At 40.1% G+C, this 18,583-nt stretch overlaps 1 protein-coding gene across 3 annotated transcripts in view; it reads left to right on the top strand.

Moving 5' to 3' along the window:
* Positions 1-18,581, top strand: part of LOC101938305 (C-C chemokine receptor type 5-like) — a 34,081-nt gene extending 15,500 nt beyond the window's left edge. The window contains exons 1-4 of one of the 3 annotated variants that reach the window (XM_065587092.1): positions 9,402-9,639; positions 12,536-12,632; positions 15,080-15,277; positions 16,298-18,581. In XM_065587092.1, coding sequence (XP_065443164.1) covers positions 16,309-17,361 — 1,053 coding nt within the window. In that variant the 5' untranslated portion in view covers positions 9,402-9,639; positions 12,536-12,632; positions 15,080-15,277; positions 16,298-16,308 and the 3' untranslated portion in view covers positions 17,362-18,581. Of the gene's footprint in view, positions 1-9,401; positions 9,640-12,199; positions 12,633-15,079; positions 15,278-16,297 lie in introns of those variants that run through there. The other 2 variants (XM_005278619.4, XM_005278620.5) reach the window with 2 other exon arrangements.
* Positions 18,582-18,583: the final 2 nt, after the last annotated feature.

Raw genomic sequence — 18,583 nt, 5'->3', positions numbered from 1 at the left:
CAGTGGGGTCCAGAGAGGGAGCACCATCTCCACCCCTTGACTCACTCACGAGGCCACCCAGCCTCTCTGGGCTGTGGGGGGACACAACAAAAAAATATAACTCAAAGGAGGGACAGTTCAAAAAGTTTGAAAACTGCTCAGAGTGCAGGGAGGGGATAGCTAGGGTCTGTGTGAAGTGAGGGGAGTAGCACAGGGTGCAGGCAGGGGGTAGCTAGGAGCTGTGTATGGGCTGGGGGGAGCTCCCAGTGCAGCTCCTAGTTTCAGCAGCGGGGACGGGGGTTCTGGGGCTTCCAGCTTCAGCCTCCTGCAGTTCCTGGCTTGGGGGGGGAGTGGGAAGGTTTGGCAGCTTCAGCTCTGCACCATTCCTGGCTTCGGAGGTTGTCATCTTCAAGCCCTGGACTGCTCCTGGCTGGGGATGGGGGAGCTGGCGGCTTCAGCCCCGTGCCGCTCCTGGCTTCGGGGGGAGAGCGCTGACTTCATCCCCGCGCCACTCCCAGCTTCAGCGCTGGGGCTCGGGGCACCGGGTTTCAGCAGCGGGGCCCCGCGGCCTCCCTGAAAGGGCTCGCGGACCTCCAGGGGGCCGCAGACCCCGTTTGAGATCCGCTGGCCTACATGACTGTTATTGTCATTGGCATTGACACTATCTTTTCTCTTGATGTCCATTCTCTCGGTTGTTCATTTCTCCATTGCTGTACGCTCTCTTACTTGATTTTCCTCCCACTCAGTGTTAGAATCAGGCATGGAGATTACATGAGCATCTCCCAGACATCTCCCCCAAATTCCTAGTTTAAAGCTCTTTTAATCAGTTGTACCAACCTCCACCCCAGAAGTCTATTCCCCTCCCTAATCAGGTGGAGTCCATCCCATGAGAATAAATCCTCTGTCTGTGCATCCGAAGAAGTGGGCTGTAGTCCATGAAAGCTTATGCTCTAATAAATTTGTTAGTCTCTAAGGTGCCACAAGTACTCCTGTTCTTTTTGCGGATACAGACTAACACGGCTGCTGCTCTGAAACCTGTCCTCTGTCTGTGAATGTCTTCCAGTGATCGAACATGCCAAAGCCCTCCTTGTAACACTACTCTCTGAGCCATCCGTTGATCATCATAATCTTGTCTCACCTTCGCTCTCCTCCTCTAAGGACAGATAGAATCCCACTGAAGATCACCTGAGCCTCCATTTCTATGCATCCGAAGAAGTGGTCTGTAGTCCACGAAAGCTTATGCTCTAATAAATTTGTTAGTCTCTAAGGTGCCACAAGTACTCCTGTTCTTTTTCCATTTCTTTAAGCATCTTCCCCAGCCTGGCATAGTCTCCCTTTATTGGAAGGAGGCAGGGACTTGAAGGGGTAAGAGCTGGTAACAGTTCCCCTTCTCCAAGGTCTGAAGCTTTGGTTAGATTGAAGCCTAAACCATCTAGTCACCCACCATGTGCACAGACCAGGCCAGAATCTGCAACAATACCCAGCAAAACTGGCCTGTACACACGGAAAGTGCACAGGAAAATATGCAATAAGAACATAATTCATACTTTACCCCCACCAAAATGTACCCTGAAGATTTCCCCATTCATGGCTCTGCAGTTTCAGAAGGTGGGTGGAGGATAGGAGGGGAAAAAGCCAAGGAGATAGCTGTCCTCTGTAGAATCATCCCCAAAAATGCCTGTGGGAACTTACTGTGCGAGGATATGGGTTTCTTTGGGGATGATTCTGCAGGCAGCATTTCCTAAAGATGCCTAAAATATGCATCCCTGGGTTACTTTGAAGCGACAAGCAGACAGATCTAATGCACCCAGCTCAACAATCATCTCTCTGAATGTACACAAGCAGAAATAATTATTAGACTCAATCTTTTAAAAAAATTCAAATAGTGATTTCCTTTGCAATTTGCATGGAAGATCCTACTCCTCAAAATCTTTCTTAACTGAGAATGTCTGTGAGGATGAGGGGAATTAATTTTTTGCAGGTATTTTAGAAAATATATTTCTAGTTTGTACTAACTGCAAAATGTCGATATTTCATTGTACGTATTTGCTTCCTCACCCACATTTGCTTTACACGTGAGATAGATGCACTTGTGGTTTGGCCTTGGCCTGTTTCAGGGAATGATCTTGATACTGGAGCTCTGCTTTTGCTTCCCTCACAAAATTTACTCTCTGAATCTCCACCATATGAAGATTACTTGATCCAGAGAACGGGAACTGTCACCTATGCATTCTCACAAAAGAGCTATCTCTAAACACAAAACAGGCTGAGAGACATCCCTCAGAGATTATCATCCCTACTAAACAGGGTCTTCACATAATGAAATTTTCCAGCCAGATTTTAAGATGAGAGAAAGGTCCCTGCCCCAACTCCAAGTGTTTGATTTTTTACGTGCACTCCTTTACTTCTCAATGGGTTAGCCCATTTCATGGCAGGTAGGCTCTGGCTAACCTGCATGCCTTACTAAGTCTCTTCTGTAGACAATTCTGATAGACTTTAAAGTAAGAGCGACTGTACACAAAGTATAATAAAATGCCGAGGCAGACAAAATTGGATTCTGAATAGGGAACACTTCTGCTAAATTTGATACAAGGTGGATGAGACAAAATCTTTTATTCCACCAACTTCTGTTGGCGAGAGAGACACACTTTCAAGCTTACACAGAGGTCTTCTTTAAATCGGTCTCTCTAATATCCTGAAACCTACCTGGCTACAACAACACTGCATATAACCAATTTTGACACCAGCACTCTAAAAGCAGAACGTTTCATATGTCAGTTTTATTGGTTAGTTTGTTTGTTTGTTTTTATTTTTTTTTTGCACCATGTGCAATATTCTACATTAGGAAACCTTTCTGCTAAACTTTGCTACATGCAGTCTAGCAAGAGAATGTTTTATACAGCTGGGTTCCCTTCTGCCACCCCCACATGCTATATTCCAGTTGATCATAAAAAATAAATCTACATGAGAGAACCATCTAGCAGCATTGTCCCATATTGGGATGAGAGTTGCAATCTGCTTTGTAGAAAATCAGGTGACTATGGTAGAGTTTAGTAGAAAAACCAAGAGAAGTAGCTCCTCTTCATTTGGTGGAAGTATACAGTTCATTGAAGTTAATGGAAAGGCTCCTATTGACTTCATTGGGCTTCAGATCAAAACCTTAAATCTTTTAATGTTCCTTTCAGTGCTCTGGATCACTCAATCCTGCAGTTTTAGGAAGCAAATCTCAAATCTAATTTCCCACAGGAGAAGTTCCAGAATGTGTGTTTAAATTTAATACTATTGAAATCTGTAACATTTTTAAATCAAATTACACACAAATTACCCTTTGACTTTTGTAAATGTCCAAAGCAAAGTAGCAAGATAAATAGAGAGTGGAAATTCTTTGGTACTTTCATCAGATAAACTCAATAATATCTTAACCCTTATAAAGTATTGTCTGCTTGACAGTGACCAGTGAAATGTGTTTATTAAATTATTATTTCTTTCAATCATAATAGCAGCTACTGAGATTGAGGTCCCATTGTATTTGGCCAGTGGTGCGCAACGTGCGGCCCATGGGCCACACTTGGTCTGTCAGGGTAATCCACTGGCGGGCCGCGAGACAGTTTGTTAACATTGTCCGTCCGCAGGCATAGCCGACCGCAGCTCCCAGTGGTTGCAGTTCGCTGTTCCCGGCCAATGGGAGCTGCGGGAAGTGGCAGCCAGCACATCCCTGTAGCCCATGACTTCCTGCAGCTCCCATTGGCCGGGAACAGTGAACTGCGGCCACTGAGACCTGCGGGTGGTCATGCCTGCAGACAGTCAATGTAAACAAACTGACTTGCGGCCCACCAGCGGATTACCCTGACAGGCCACGTGTGGCTCGTGGGCCGAAGGTTGCCCACCACTGTTCTAGGCACTGTACCTAGACACAGTAAGAGACAGCCCCTTCCCAAAGAGCTTACCATGTAGACAGACCAAGTATATTCATCCATGTTTACAGATGCAGAACCAGGGCCGGCTGCAGGCACCAGCAAACGAAGCAGGTGCTTGGGGCGGCCATTGGAAAGGGGCGGCACGTCCGGGTCTTCGGCGGCAATTTGGCGGCGGGTCCCTCACTCCCTCTCAGAGGGAAGGACCCACCGCCGAATTGCCACTGAAGAATGAAGCAGCGCGGTAGAGCTGCTGCCAAAGTGCCACCGATCGCGGTTTTATCTTTTTTTTTTTGCTTTGCCGCTTGGGGCGGCAAAAAAGCTGGAGCCAGCCCTTTGCAGAACTAAGGAACAGAGAGATCAAGTGACTTCCCCAGTGTCGCACAGATAATCTGTGGCAGAACCAGGAACTGACCCCAGATCTCCAGAGTCCCAATCCAATGCCTTAACCCGAAGACCATCCATCCTCCCATAATCTCATTATGAAATGTAAGGGCCAATCAAATTTGACATTTGGACCCAGAAAATAAAAGTATGTTTCTGCATGACAAAAATACAACCTAACTCTCCATGAACTAATTTTTGTTGTTATCAAATGCAGCAGCTTCACATCCTCATTTAATTGACCATGAAAACGATTTTGTTCCCCTTACACTTCTCTTTACCTAACCCTATTCCTTAGCTCACTTGTGGTGTACAGAAGCTCTTGCATTTTTCCAAGGAGCATTGAAGACATTTCTTCTTTCTTTGCAGAAACTGAATGGCACAAATCTACAATTCTGTGTGTGGTTTTGACTTGCAAAATCCAAGCAAATATTTACTCTCAAATATCCCAACATTCTAAGGACTATACAACTATCATAGAAGCCCCTGAGCTACAAAGAGGTGTCAAAATTTATTCCCACCTTATCTCTGTCTGGCAAATGGTTGGAGATTCATCCAATTCTTTGAAACTCATTTCCATCAGCCATCCTTGAATTAAAATTGAGGAGAGAGTCATTTGAGATAATCATCCCACATCCTAATTTCTCATTGCAGCTAATTGGGGGGGAAACCCCATAGAAATGAAGGAATGCTTTTTTAAAAATATAGATAAAATGTTGCAGCATATTAATTTTGGGGGGAGAGGCAAGCCATAACTTTTGTCCACTGAGTACTGTTTGCCTGCAGAGGAAAAGGGTACATTTTGAAGGTTCCCTGGGCTTTGAGGGGGTTCACAAGTAACAAGTGATTTTCAAGGGTTTGTGGGCAAATTCAGGTATAGGGCAACCTCAAAACTCAAGGGCCCTCAAAAATCACTCAGCTGTGAGCACAATGATGAAGCCCCTGGAAACTCATCTCATCATCATGCTCAAGAACTAAGACTCATGAAAACTTAGTAGGACTCTTATTCTTGAATGGTAGGCTAGCACTGCCTGAAGAAGCCCGAATGGGTCCATTGGACTTAAACATAGAACAATCCTGGATTTCATATTACATCTGAATATCAATTGTAAAGCATCATGAGAATAGGACCCAATGGAGCTTCTGAAATGAAATGACACATTCAGAACAAAAGCATGGTCACAATGTTCTTCTGATTACATCTTAAAGGCAGTTCTGCCACAGAGTTCCTATGGGATTCTTGACAAGTCACATAAATCAAACTTTTCACAAGAGGTCACTAATTGTGTGTTCCTTTTATTCTGGGTACCCAGCTTGAGACCCCAGGATCTGATTTGCAGAAGTGCTGAGCACTCAGAACTGCAACTGAAGTCAATGGGAGCTGTGCTTTGAACATATAAAGCAGTGGTGGGCAACCTGCGGCCCACAGGCCGCAGGTTGCCCACCACTGATATAAAGTGTTACATAATGCTAAATGCTGCAAAACATCAGCCATGGAGATCTCAAATTGGGCACACAAAATTAGTGGACATTTTTAAACTTAATCTTTCTGTGCCTCAGTTCTTCATCTCTAAAATGAGGATAATATCACCCCATTACCTCAAAGGAGTGTTATGAAGATAAATTTATCAATGTTTGTGAAACACTCAGATTAGCTAGTGATGAACACTATAAAAAGTATGAGGAAATCATTAATTATGTATTCAGTGCAGGGCTTGGATGGCACACAGTAAATAAAACATGGGGCCACATACTAAATGAGAAGTATAAAATGAAATATTGAATAGCTACCAATTCAGTGTGAGCACAGTCCATACCATGCACTGAATGAGATGTGGTCCTGTGGAAAAATAGTATGTGATCAAGTAATTAAAGAGAATATAAAGCATATGCACAAAGGGGCTGAATTAAGGTTGTACAGGCAACCTTAGTTCTGGAATTTGCTAATGTAGCCCTTCCTGGAGCACCCCTGGTCCCCAAGAATGTTAGAGTCCCATATTCACTATTATTCACTCCTTTCTCAGAGACTTAGACCGAGATGCACAAAGGTATTTAGATTCTTAACTTTAATTGATTTCAGGAGAAGTTAGGAGTCTTAATACCTTAGATCTCGGCCTTGGCAACTTACTTAGGATTTACAGGCTCTGAGTTCTGTGAGTCACTTTATGACTGGGTGTGTTAACTAACGGACACCCTTCATTATGAGTAGCATACGGCTCGATAGTATTCATCACCTCGTATGTTTTGACAGGTTTCCGTGCCCCATTTGGGCTTATTTCCAGCCCTCCGTCCCCATTTCGGTTGGTGTCGAGGTTTGGCGCCATCAGCCATTTTGAAAAAAAAATTGATTATTTTTCATGTTTGAATAAGGGGAGTGTTGCATGCTTGTGCTTTGATACATTTGGTTGTTGTTTAGAGAAGAAGTTGAAAGAATAGAGTGAGAGACCTTAAAGATTTAAAAAAGAAAGCTTTGGTAAGGTTTAGAGAAAAAAAGGAAAGAAAGATTGTTTGGTGAGGTTGAGTAAGGAAAGATGATTTTAAAGGCCTAGTTTGGCATGTTATTAAAGAATAGAAAGAGAACTTAAAGAAAAATAAAGATTTTTCTTTTTAAAGGGTTAGTTTGAAAGAACTAGAGGCAAGTTATTAAAGAGAAGAGAGATTTTTAGTGAGATTTAGTAAGAAGAGGTGATTTTGAAGGACTAGTTTGGTATGTTATTAAAAGAATGAAAAATTTTGAGATAAATGTAAAAGGTGTATTAAATATAAGGGTAGGTTAAGAAAAGAGCATTAAAAAGAATTAAATAAATGAGAAACATATAAAGGAAACTGTTTATTAAACACATGGTAAAAATATAAAGGTTGGTTAAGAAAGAAACATTTAAAATGTTAAATATAAGGGTAGGTTAAGAAAAGAGCATTTCAAAACATTAAATAATATTGAAAAATATGTTTAAAAAGAGCACACACGGCAAAAGGCATTTAGTAAATCAGAAACTGTTTAGTAAGCACATGGTAAAAAATATAAAGCAGGTTAATAGAAAAGCATTTAAACTATTAACTACAAGGATAGGTTAAGAAAAGAGCATTTAAGAAGAGTTAAATAAAAGAGAAACGTATAAAGATAGGTTAAAAGAGAGAACAGGGCAAGAAAAAGGAAAAGAAAGCTCCTTTGCAAAGGGAAAAGATAGACAGCATGTGGCTGAGTTAGAGAGAGAAATCTTACCCTTCCAAGTGTTTCTGCGGAAAGAGGCAACTTATCAGGTTCACAGCTCCTCAGGCTTGTTATCACCACCTTTGGATCGGCCCAATCAGATGTTGTTCTACAGCAGTGTCATAGAATTCATTTTCCTGAACCAATCCTATAGTCCCAAGGTTTTTAAACAAGAGCCATCTCTCCTCCTCCTTTAACTGCCTTATTCTTATCTAAAAAATCCAGACCCCAAGCATTTTTCCTTCCATTTAGCCCTTTTACATAGGGGCTTTAATAAAAGTTAAAACCATAAGCCCTTAGTACCAAACAATTTTAAAAGTTTTCCCCTATGTTTTAGACTAACATTAGTTATTTTTTAGTGAGGACAATTTGAAGCTGCAGCAAAACCCCTGTTAGCAAAAATAGCATCTGTGAGTCAGTGGATCAGAGATAAGAAGGCTGCTTCTTCCGCAAACTTTTTAACAAATGCAAGTAAAAGTTATATTAAGTCTTGTAAAGGGATAAACACTTTAAAAGACAAACCTATATGAAGACACATCCCTTATTTACAGGTGTGTTTCAATAAAATAGAGCATGCAGAAACACCCCAGGTTTAAAACCACAGGTCCTTAGTAACAGACAGTTTATATTCCCTTTATTTTGTAAGCCAGTGATGGGATGGGTTGGGTCACAGAAACCCCATTGGGATTGCCACCTGATGTGCTGAGACTACCTCTAAGCCCATTTTCCCTGGCAGCTTGGGACTTCAATACCCTGCCTAGTTGTGCCAAACATGCTAGCCTGCTACAAACACAGACCCAGGTCTGAACCACATCCCCCAAAAGCTGAAGGCTTAACTGAAAATAGCTTAAGAAGTTCTCCTGTCTCCAACACCCAGATACCCAGTTCCCAATGGGATCCAAATCCCAAATAAATCCATTTTACTCTGTATAAAGCTCATACAGGATAAACTCATAAATTGTTCGCCCTCTGTAACACTGATAGAGAGATATGCACAGCTGTTTGCTTCCCCAGCTATTAATACTTGTTCTGGGTTAATTAATAAGTAAAAAGTGATTTTATGAAATATAAAAAGTACGATTTAAGTGGTTCCAAATAATAACAGACAGAATGAAGTAAGTTACCAAGCAAAATAAAATAAAACATGGAAGTCTAAGCCTAATACAGTAGGAAACTAAATACAGGTAAATCTCACCCTCAGAGATGTTCCAATTAGCTTCTTTAACAGACTAGACTTCCTCCTAGTCTGGGTCCAGCAATCACTCACACCCCCGTAGTTACTGTCCTTTGTTCCAGTTTCTTTCAGGCATCTCTTTGGGGTGGAGAGGTTATCTTCTGAGCCAGGTGAAGACAAAATGGAGGGGTTTCTCAGGGCCTTATATAGTTTTGTTTCTCTAAAAGAGTTATCAACATTCCCCCTAAAACTCAGGACAGCTTTCTTACCCCCATGGCCTGATCTCTGTAGCAGTGGCTTTTTTAAAAAATTGTTTGTCCTCGGTTTAGATTTTAAAAAACATTAGGGAAAAAAAGGGGGAGGGGGTGTAGAAAAGTGTATGTGCGGGGGGGAGACTCCTTACCTCTGGTAAAAAAAAAACAGCTATTTTTTTTTTACATAAGCTAATTTTTTCTTGTATTTTTTGTATTATTTTAATAATTTAATAAAATCTATGGACCCCAAAAATCCACAAGAGCTTGTGCCTGTGTCTCAGCACACGGGTTGCAAACATTTAAAGATAAAAACATTTTGTTAATGCAACAGAAAAATTCATACTTAAATCTATAAGTCCTAAAATGAAGGATTAATATAACTTTTGCATGGATTTGTTAAAAAGTGGGGAGGAAAATAAACTTCTCTCAGATCCACTGGATTACAGAATTTTGAGCCAAAATGGGGGCTCAGATATACTTAATGAAGCCACACCAGGTGCATAAATATAACCGGTTTTATTGCCAAAGTATAATAAGCTTCCCAGCCTTTATGTGTTACTAAATACGTGCTTTTTAGCAACCAACGAACCAAGCAAGAATCAATGCTTATTCCCCTTCTGTTACGGACAGTCCCGAACCCTCCAGCCTTATCCTTGAGAGCTCATAGGAGGCGCTGCTCCAGTGTGGAGACTTTCTGGGCACCCACAAGGCCAGAGTCCATAGGTGAGACTGTTCGTCTAAAGCAATTTGCATAGCCATTTTTTATTGTTATTTTTTTTAAGGATGGGCATGTACATCCACAAGCAGGCTCTGGCAGGAAACACTATGGGTTTTTATTTTTATATGTACTTTTTTTTTTTTATTTAGTTGAGTGGCTGCAAGCCAGCCCGGCTGGTCAAAGCCAGTTCACTACTAGCTCTCCCCAAACCATTCTGTAACAACAGGCCAAGTTAACTTGCGGTCAGCCCCAACACAGAATAAGGGGAATATAAACTAGCTGTTACTAAAGTTCTGTGGTTTTCACTCTGGGTGTTTTCTGCATGCTCATTTTTTTTTAAATTGAAACACACATGTAAACATGTTAAATAAAGGGCTCTGTCTTCATATAGGCTTGTCTTTTAAAGTGTTTATTCCTTTACAAAACTTAGTATTATTTTCACTTGTATACATTAAAAAGCAGGCAAAGAAGCAGCCTTCTTATCTCTGATCCAATGGCTTACAGAGGCTGTTTTTGCTGACAGAGGCTTTGCTGCAAAAGCATGCTGTTTCAAATTGTCTTTACTAAAAAATGACCAGTGCTAGTTTAAAACACAGCGGGGAAACTTTTTTATTATTATACATTACTTTTACATGTGCTTTTAACCCTGGGTTGTTTCTGCATGTTCACTTTTTATTGAAACACATATGCAAAAGAGCTAAATGAAAAATTGTTTCTTCAGCTAGACTTGATTTTCAAAGTGGTCTTCTTTTCTAATCCACTAACTTAAAAAGGCTGCTTCAAATTGTTCTTACTAAAAACATAGGGAAAAGCTTTTAAAACCTTTTTCTTAGTAAGGGTTTGTGGGTTTAGGCCTGGGGTGCTTCTGCATAGGGTTACCATATTTCAACAATCAAAAAAGAGGATGGGAGGAGCCCCGCCCTAGCCCCGCCCCGATCCTGCCCTAGCCCCACCCCTGCCCCTTCCACTCCCTCCCAATTCCCACCCCCTCAGAACCCCTAACCCCCCCCCCACTCCTTGTCCCCTGACTGCCCCCTCCTGAGACCTTCCCCCATCCTAACTGGCCCCCTAGGACCCTATCCCCTAACTGCCCCCTCCTGAGACACTCCCCCCATCCTAACTGGCCCCCTAGGACCCTACCCCGTACCTGTCCCCTGACTGCCCCAGCCCTTATCCACACCCCCACCCCCAGACAGACACCTGGGACTCCCACACCCCATCCAACCACTCCCCACCCCCTGACAGCCCCCCCAGAACTCCCGACCCATCTAAACCCCTCTGCTCCCTGTCCCCTGACTGCCCCCTCCTGGGAACCCCACCCCCTACCTAAGCCTCCCTGTTCCTTGTCCCCTAACTGCCCCCTCCTGAGACCCCCACCCTAACTGCCCCCCTAGGATCCTACCCCCTCCCTGTACCCTGACTGCCCAAAACCTTACACCCCCAACCCCCAGACAGCCCCCCCTGAACTCCCGACCCACCCAACCCTGCTCCCTGTCTCTTGACTGCCCTCTACAGAACCTCCCTGACCCTTCTCCGGCCCCCTGGCCCCCTTACCGTGCCGCTCAGAACAGAGTGCGGTGGAGCGGCGCGCTGGGCAGCAGGGGAGGGGGAGCAGGAGCAGGGGGAGGAGCTCCAGACTGCCGGAGGCCCGATGCGAACGGCTGGCCGGTGGTCTGCGAATGAGCCCCGTGTAAGTGGCACGATCCGGCCGGCTGTCCTGTCAGCTGCGTGTGCTCTGCAGGGGGGGGGGGGGGGAAATCTGGACATTTACAAATTCCCCCCGGACGCTATTTTTAACTCAAAAAAGCCAGACATGTCCGGCAGAATCCGGACGAATGGTAACCCTACTTCTGCATGCTCTTTTTTTATTGAAACATATGCAAAAGTGCTAAATGAAGGGCTATTTCTTCATATAGGTTTGTCTTTTCAAGTGATTATTCCTTTACAAAACTTAATACATAACTTTCACTTGTATTTGTTGAAAAGCAGGCGAAGCAGCAACCTTCTTATCTCTGATCCACTGACTCACAGATGCTGTTTTTGCTAACAGTGGATTTGCTGAAAAAGCATGCTGCTTCAAATTATCCTTATTAAAAAATGACCAACGTTAGTCTAAAACATAGCAGAAAAGTTTTTTATTACTGTAATTTACTTTTATAAACAGGTTCTCTGAGTTTTTAACCCTGGAATGTTTCTGCATGCTAATTTTTTATTGAAACACATATGTAAAAGTGCTAAATAAAGAAATGTGTCTTCAGATAGGCTTGTCTTTTAAAGTGTTTATTCCTTTACAAAACGTAATATAACTTTCACTTGTGTTTGTTAAAAAGTGGGAGAAGAAACAAACTTCTCTCTGATCCACTGGTTTACAGAATAAGGGGAATATAAACTGGCTATGACTAAGGACCTGTGGTTTTAAACCTGGGGTGTTTCTGCATGCTCTATTTTATTGAAACACACCTGCAAATAAGGGATGTGTCTTCATATAGGTTTGTCTTTTAAAGTGTTTATCCCTTACAAGACTTAATGTAACTTTTACTTGCATTTGTTAAAAAGTTTGCGGAAGAAGCAGCCTTCTTATCTCTGATCCACTGACTCACAGATGCTATTTTTGCTAACAGGGGTTTTGCTGCAGCTTCAAATTGTCCTCACTAAAAAATAACTAATGTTAGTCTAAAACATAGGGGAAAACTTTTAAAATTGTTTGGTACTAAGGGCTTATGGTTTTAACTTTTATTAAAGCCCCTATGTAAAAGGGCTACATGGCAGGAAAAATGCTTGGGGTCTGGATTTTTTAGATAAGAATAAGGCAGTTAAAGGGGGAGGAGAGATGGCTCTTGTTTAAAAACCTTGGGACTATAGGATTGGTTCAGGAAAATGAATTCTATGACACTGCTGTAGAACAACATCTGATTGGGCCGATCCAAAGGCGGTGATAACAAGCCTGAGCAGCTGTGAACCTGATAAGTTGCCTCTTTCCGCAGAAACACTTGGAAGGGTAAGATTTCTCTCTTTAACTCAGCCACATGCTGTCTATCTTTTCCCTTTGCAAAGGAGCTTTCTTTTCCTTTTTCTTGCCCTGTTCTCTCTTTTAACCTATCTTTATACGTTTCTCTTTTATTTAACTCTTCTTAAATGCTCTTTTCTTAACCTATCCTTGTAGTTAATAGTTTAAATGCTTTTCTATTAACCTCCCTTCATACTTTTTACCATGTGCTTACTAAACAGTCTCTGCTTTAGTAAATTCCCTTTTTTTGCCATGTGTTCTTTTTAACCTATTTTCCAATATTATTTAGTGTTTTGAAATGCTCTTTTCTTAACCTACCCTTATATTTAATAGTTCAAATGTTTCTTTCTTAACCTGCCTTTATATTTTTATCATGTGCTTACTAAACAGTTTCTGATTTAGTAAATGCCTTTTGCCATGTGTGCTCTTTTTAAACATATTTTTCAATATTATTTATTGTTTTGAAGTGCTCTTTTCTTAACCTACCCTTATATTTAACATTTTAAATGTTTCTTCCTTAACCAACCATGTGTTTAATAAACAGTTTCCTTTATATGTTTCTCTTTTATTTAACTCTTTTTAAATGCTCTGTTCTTAACCTACCCTTATATTTAATACACATTTTACATTTATTTCAAAGATTTTTATTCTTTAATAACGTACCAAACTAGTCCTTTAAAATCACCTCTCCTTAGTAAACCTCAATAAAAATCTCTCTTCTCTTTAATAACTTGCCTCTATTCTTTCAAACTAACCATTTAAAAACAAAAATCTTTATTTTTCTTTAAGTTCTCCCTCTATTCTTTAATAACATGCCAGACTAGGCCTTTAAAATCATCTCTCCTTACTCAACCTCAACAAACAATCTTTCTTTCCTTTTTCTGCTCTAAACCTTACCAAAGCTTTCTTTTTTAATCTTTAAGGTCTCTCACTCTGTTCTTTCAAACTTTTTCTCTAAAAAAGCAACCAAACGTATCAAAGCACAAGTGTGCAACACTCCCCCTATTCAAACATAAAAAATAATCAATTTTTTTTTCAAAATGGCTGACAGCGCCAAACCTCGACACCAATGGAAATGGGAATGGAGGGCGGGAAATAAGCCCTGAATGGGGCATGGAAACCTGTCAAAAATACATGGTGATTAATACTATCGAGTCATATACTACTATTCTGGCATCTCCTAACTTTTCAGTTCATGACTTTGGATCTTAATAATCTTTTCATGTAGGATTTATCTCTAAGTAATATTTTTGGTTAAACAGGCCAAGCAAACCAGAGGTTGTACAATGTTTAACCATCAGTGAGAGGACATGGATTAAGCACTAGAAGGAATAGTGTCCCTTTGATGCATGCAGATGGTGCCATAGAATGTCCCTGGGGAACTGTCCAGCAAAATACCTCCTGAAACACTGTACAGCCACAAAGCTGAATCCCAACCTATGAGGAAAATACAAAACAAAAGATCTGTGCAGTAATAACTATTCTTTGTGCCTTGCTCCTCCACTGAAACTGTCATTGCAGATGAAGTGGCAAACATCACACCCAAAACTTCTGTCTTTTTTCAAATATATTACAGTTGTTCAAAACACTACAGTTTCCAAGAGTGCTACTACAAGGCAAGAATGTGTGTAGCCTTTGCTCAGTCATGCAAGAAGACTCAGTATTTGAAATCTTTTAATTTGTTTTCTGCAAACATTTGTATTAATTATTTGTTTTGGTTAGCAAGAATGTTTCCAGAAACTTGGGCATAGGAGTCCATATAACAATACACACTAGAGAGTACTTAGTCAAGCCCTACTGTTTATAAGAGTTGCAGTCATCCAATCAGGGAGACGAAATAATGCCCTGTGAGTTGGGTGATCAATTGCACAGCACAAATAGTGAATTATAGTAAATATTCAAAGCTACAGTCATAGTGAATAATTCATGAGAAACCCATAGGCTGAAATACTTTGTACAAAACCTTTAAAGAATTTTGAATAACTAATATTTATAAATAGTAAAATTGTTCACAGATAATTTGCAAACAGCTACTAATAGTTTGCCTCATTCTGACAGTTATTGATGGAAAAGATCTATTAAATCATTGATTACAACCAACTTTCAAACTCCAGATAATAGGCATTTCTGATGCTAAGGACATACCACATTAGAGTTCAGGCAAAAGGCCGTCACAATAAGAGGAAATAAAATCTTGAATCAAGTGAATCATTTTAACCCAATATTACATTTTGGCAGAACCCAGTAATTAGAACAAGATAATCAATACTAACTGCAGATACTGTACATTCAAAATAGACACTGGGGAGTGTCTTTTTTTGACAAAAGTTTTACAGCATGAGAATATAGCCCAACAAAGACAATGGTTTTGAAATTATTTGATGCCATTCGGGGTGGTGTTTCAATATCAGTTTATAGATTTGTGAATTTTCTTACAGGTTATCAACTGAGAATAACGTGCAGAATATTTCTTGGATGGTAGAGAACAGTGCTCTGCTTTAATTCGAAGTCTACATTTTTCATTGCTTGGACTTGATCTGAATTGCAAGAGAGGTGAAACTTGCCATTTCATCCTACAAAGTCAATTCTAGTGCAGCATTGTCTAATCACCTCTCCCACATTTTCCTAATTAACAGGTAAGTCACCTATTTCTTGTATGCAAGGATATTATCATGACAAGAACAAGAGAGCCCAATTCTCATTCACATTAAAACCACTTTACCTTGCTCTGACAGTGTAAAAGGGCCTTAAAGAAAAATAAATTATATTCATATTCACTTCCTTCAAGGTTCTTTTGCATGACTAGAGCAGTTTAAAATGGCCTGGGTGTAAATGAGAATAAGGCCAAAGACTTAAAGGAACAATTTTGTTAAATAAAGAATACGGGCCTTATTCTCATTTAGACTTATGGATTCTGTTTTCAATGGTTTATTTTTAGTAGTTTTTTAGTTTTATGTAGATATCCAAAAATTAGGGTTGTTCGGGGCTCTCTTTCTATATATTGTAATGAGTAATGTCTTTTTTCAGAACCAAAGTAAACCAAATACAGAAGCACAGAGCGGTCGGTTAATGTGAGAAATGAGCAAAATTGCTGAAAGAATAATTTGCAACAACTAATATGTTTGGCAAATTTTGCTTGTGGAATGCTACTTAGATGCTGTCCACCACAGCCTACCAATGCATACCCACTCATGGCTTATTGCAGTGTGAGCTAGTGACATCTGAATGTGGGTAGGAAACCTGAAAAACAATAAGTGTTTCCTCTAGATAGGCCCTTTTTTAATGGTGCTCTTTTTGTCTCATTCTGACACTTCGGAAAACCACTTAAACGCACTTGTAACAAACCAGCTGAGAACTGCCTTTGCGATTAGTCATCAGCCAGCTCTCAGTTGTGTCATGGTGCTGACATAGTTTACTGAAGATGACAAATATTTCTCAGACACAATGCATTTGGAAACCAATATTGAACAAATAGTGGAGGTATCAGAGCATCTCAAAAAAAGGGTTGCAATCATCTTTTATAATGGGAAGCATTAGGCAACTTAAATATGGAAGTCACTGCCAGCTTCCCAATAATATTATTTGTGATAAAATTCCAATCTTTGTCTGAGTTTTAGTCCATCTCTTTAGTTTCTACCATCTCTTTCTTCATCCAGGACAGAACAAGATGGATGCAGGAACTGACACGACAACGTATGATTATGATCCTGACGTCCAACCATGCCAAAAAGCTGATGTCAAAAAATTTGCATCCCTGTTTCTGCCACCACTTTATTCTTTGGTGCTGATATTTGGCCTGCTGGGCAATGCGCTAGTTGTGCTGATCCTGATAAAATACAAGAAGCTGAGAAGCATGACTGACATCTATCTGCTGAATCTGGCAATTTCTGATTTACTCTTTATTCTTTCCTTACCATTTTGGGCTTATTATGCAGCACGTGAATGGGATTTTGGAAATGCAATGTGTAAAATTCTTTCAGGGGTCTATTATGCTGGCTTCTATAGTGGAATTTTTTTCATAATACTTTTGACAATAGATAGATATCTGGCCATTGTCCATGCAGTGTTTGCTTTAAAAGCTAGGACAGTTGCCCATGGTATCTTCACAAGTGTTTTCATTTGGGGTGTTGCAATATTAGCCTCTCTTCCAGGGTTTTTATTTCACAGTGTTCAAAAGGAAAGTGATCATTGGACCTGCAGCTCTCATTATCCATTAGATTCCATAATCAAATGGAAGGAATTCCTGATTTTAAAGATGAACCTCCTGGGACTTGTCATTCCACTGGTCATTATGATCTTCTGCTATGCAGAGATTATAAAAACATTACTGAGATGTAGGAATGAGAAAAAACATAAGGCAGTCAGGCTTATTTTTATCATAATGATTGTTTATTTTATCTTCTGGACACCATTCAACATTGTTGTTCTCATATACACGTTTCAAGATTCATTTTTCCTAAATAACTGTGAGAGCAGCAGTCAGCTGGAGCTAGCAATCCAAGTGACAGAAGCAATTGCAATGATTCACTGTTGTATCAACCCCATGATCTATGCCTTCGTTGGTGAAAAGTTTAGGAAATATCTTTATATCTTTTTCCAAAAACACATTGCAATCTACCTCTGCAAACACTGTCCAGCTCTTCATGGTGATAAATTAGAACGGGTTAGCTCCACATGCACCCCTTCAACTGCAGAGCATGATGTCTCCATTGGTTTGTAACGTGCATTAGAAATGAAGTCAATAAAAGTTTCATTGTCCTTTTTACTTAAAAGATTGTGCAATTAAACAAAACTCTTATAGTCATCGCATTAAGACCTGGACAGTTACCAATCACAGTAATTAATTTTTTGTGACATTGCAGTATTTCTCCTTTTTCATACGGGGAATATTAAAAATCCCACAGGAAAATTCAAACACTACAGTTTGTTAAGTATCCACTGTAACATGGCACCCAATGTAGTATGATTTTGCTCTTTAAACCTGGACTCTGATCAAATAACTATTTTCTCAGGAAATATAATTCAGAAGATGGCTTGAAGAGGGCAAGGAACAAGGTTTTTCTTGTCTCAAGAAAATATATACAAAACCACAAGAAAAACTTTAGGAGGAAGACATCCATGGGAAGACATTATAGCCATTTACCTGGGGCTCGATGCACCTTTTTACTTCAATATTCAACATTAATGGAACATTTCAGGAAAAAAAAAAACTTTGCAGCAAAATCATAAAAGGTTCTAAAATTCCCATGAATTTTATAAGTTAGCTTTTTTTTCATAATATAATCAAGTACCTATCTGAGGTGGGAAGGGTTTATTTACAATTACACTGATACCTTGTTTTTCCTATAGGGTTTGAAGAGCTGTTAAATCTTCATAAAACAGAGATTTTGATAAACAGGGATTGTGCACACTTCTGTTAAGGGATATCACTGACCTTCTGTTAACCAGAATTGTGTTAAGCAGGGGTATCCTATTAGCTGGTGGCTGTCTGTTTAAAATAATCCTTTCCCCTTGACTATTGCATTCAGTTATTTTGATTTCACATGAGTAAGAGCTGGCAGGATCAGATCCCAATATCTTAGCACTTACACATTGCTTTGCAGCCTCACACCTCTGTACATAACTAGTTATTCATCCTGAGAACAGCCCTGTGAGGTAAATATCTGCAGTATTACAAAGTGAAGGCAGAAAATTACTCTCACAGTAAACTTCCTTTTATGGAAAAAAATATTTTCTGCACGTTTGCACTAATGTGAAAGCACCTTTTTAATACCAAATGCATGTCAATGTTATGTTTATAGATCTATTTTAGTTTTACTGAGCTTTCTCCATTTCCATTTTTATTGGGGTGTGAATTCTGATGCTACGATTTTATGCTTCTTTCTCTTTCCACATGAATGCAAGTTATTAATAAAATCATTGTTTGAAAAGCTCCATATACT

The sequence above is a fragment of the Chrysemys picta genome, chromosome 2 (genome assembly GCF_011386835.1).
Source record: "Chrysemys picta bellii isolate R12L10 chromosome 2, ASM1138683v2, whole genome shotgun sequence".
NCBI classification, from domain to species: domain Eukaryota; kingdom Metazoa; phylum Chordata; order Testudines; family Emydidae; genus Chrysemys; species Chrysemys picta.
This window is presented reverse-complemented; position numbering and strand designations above follow the sequence as displayed.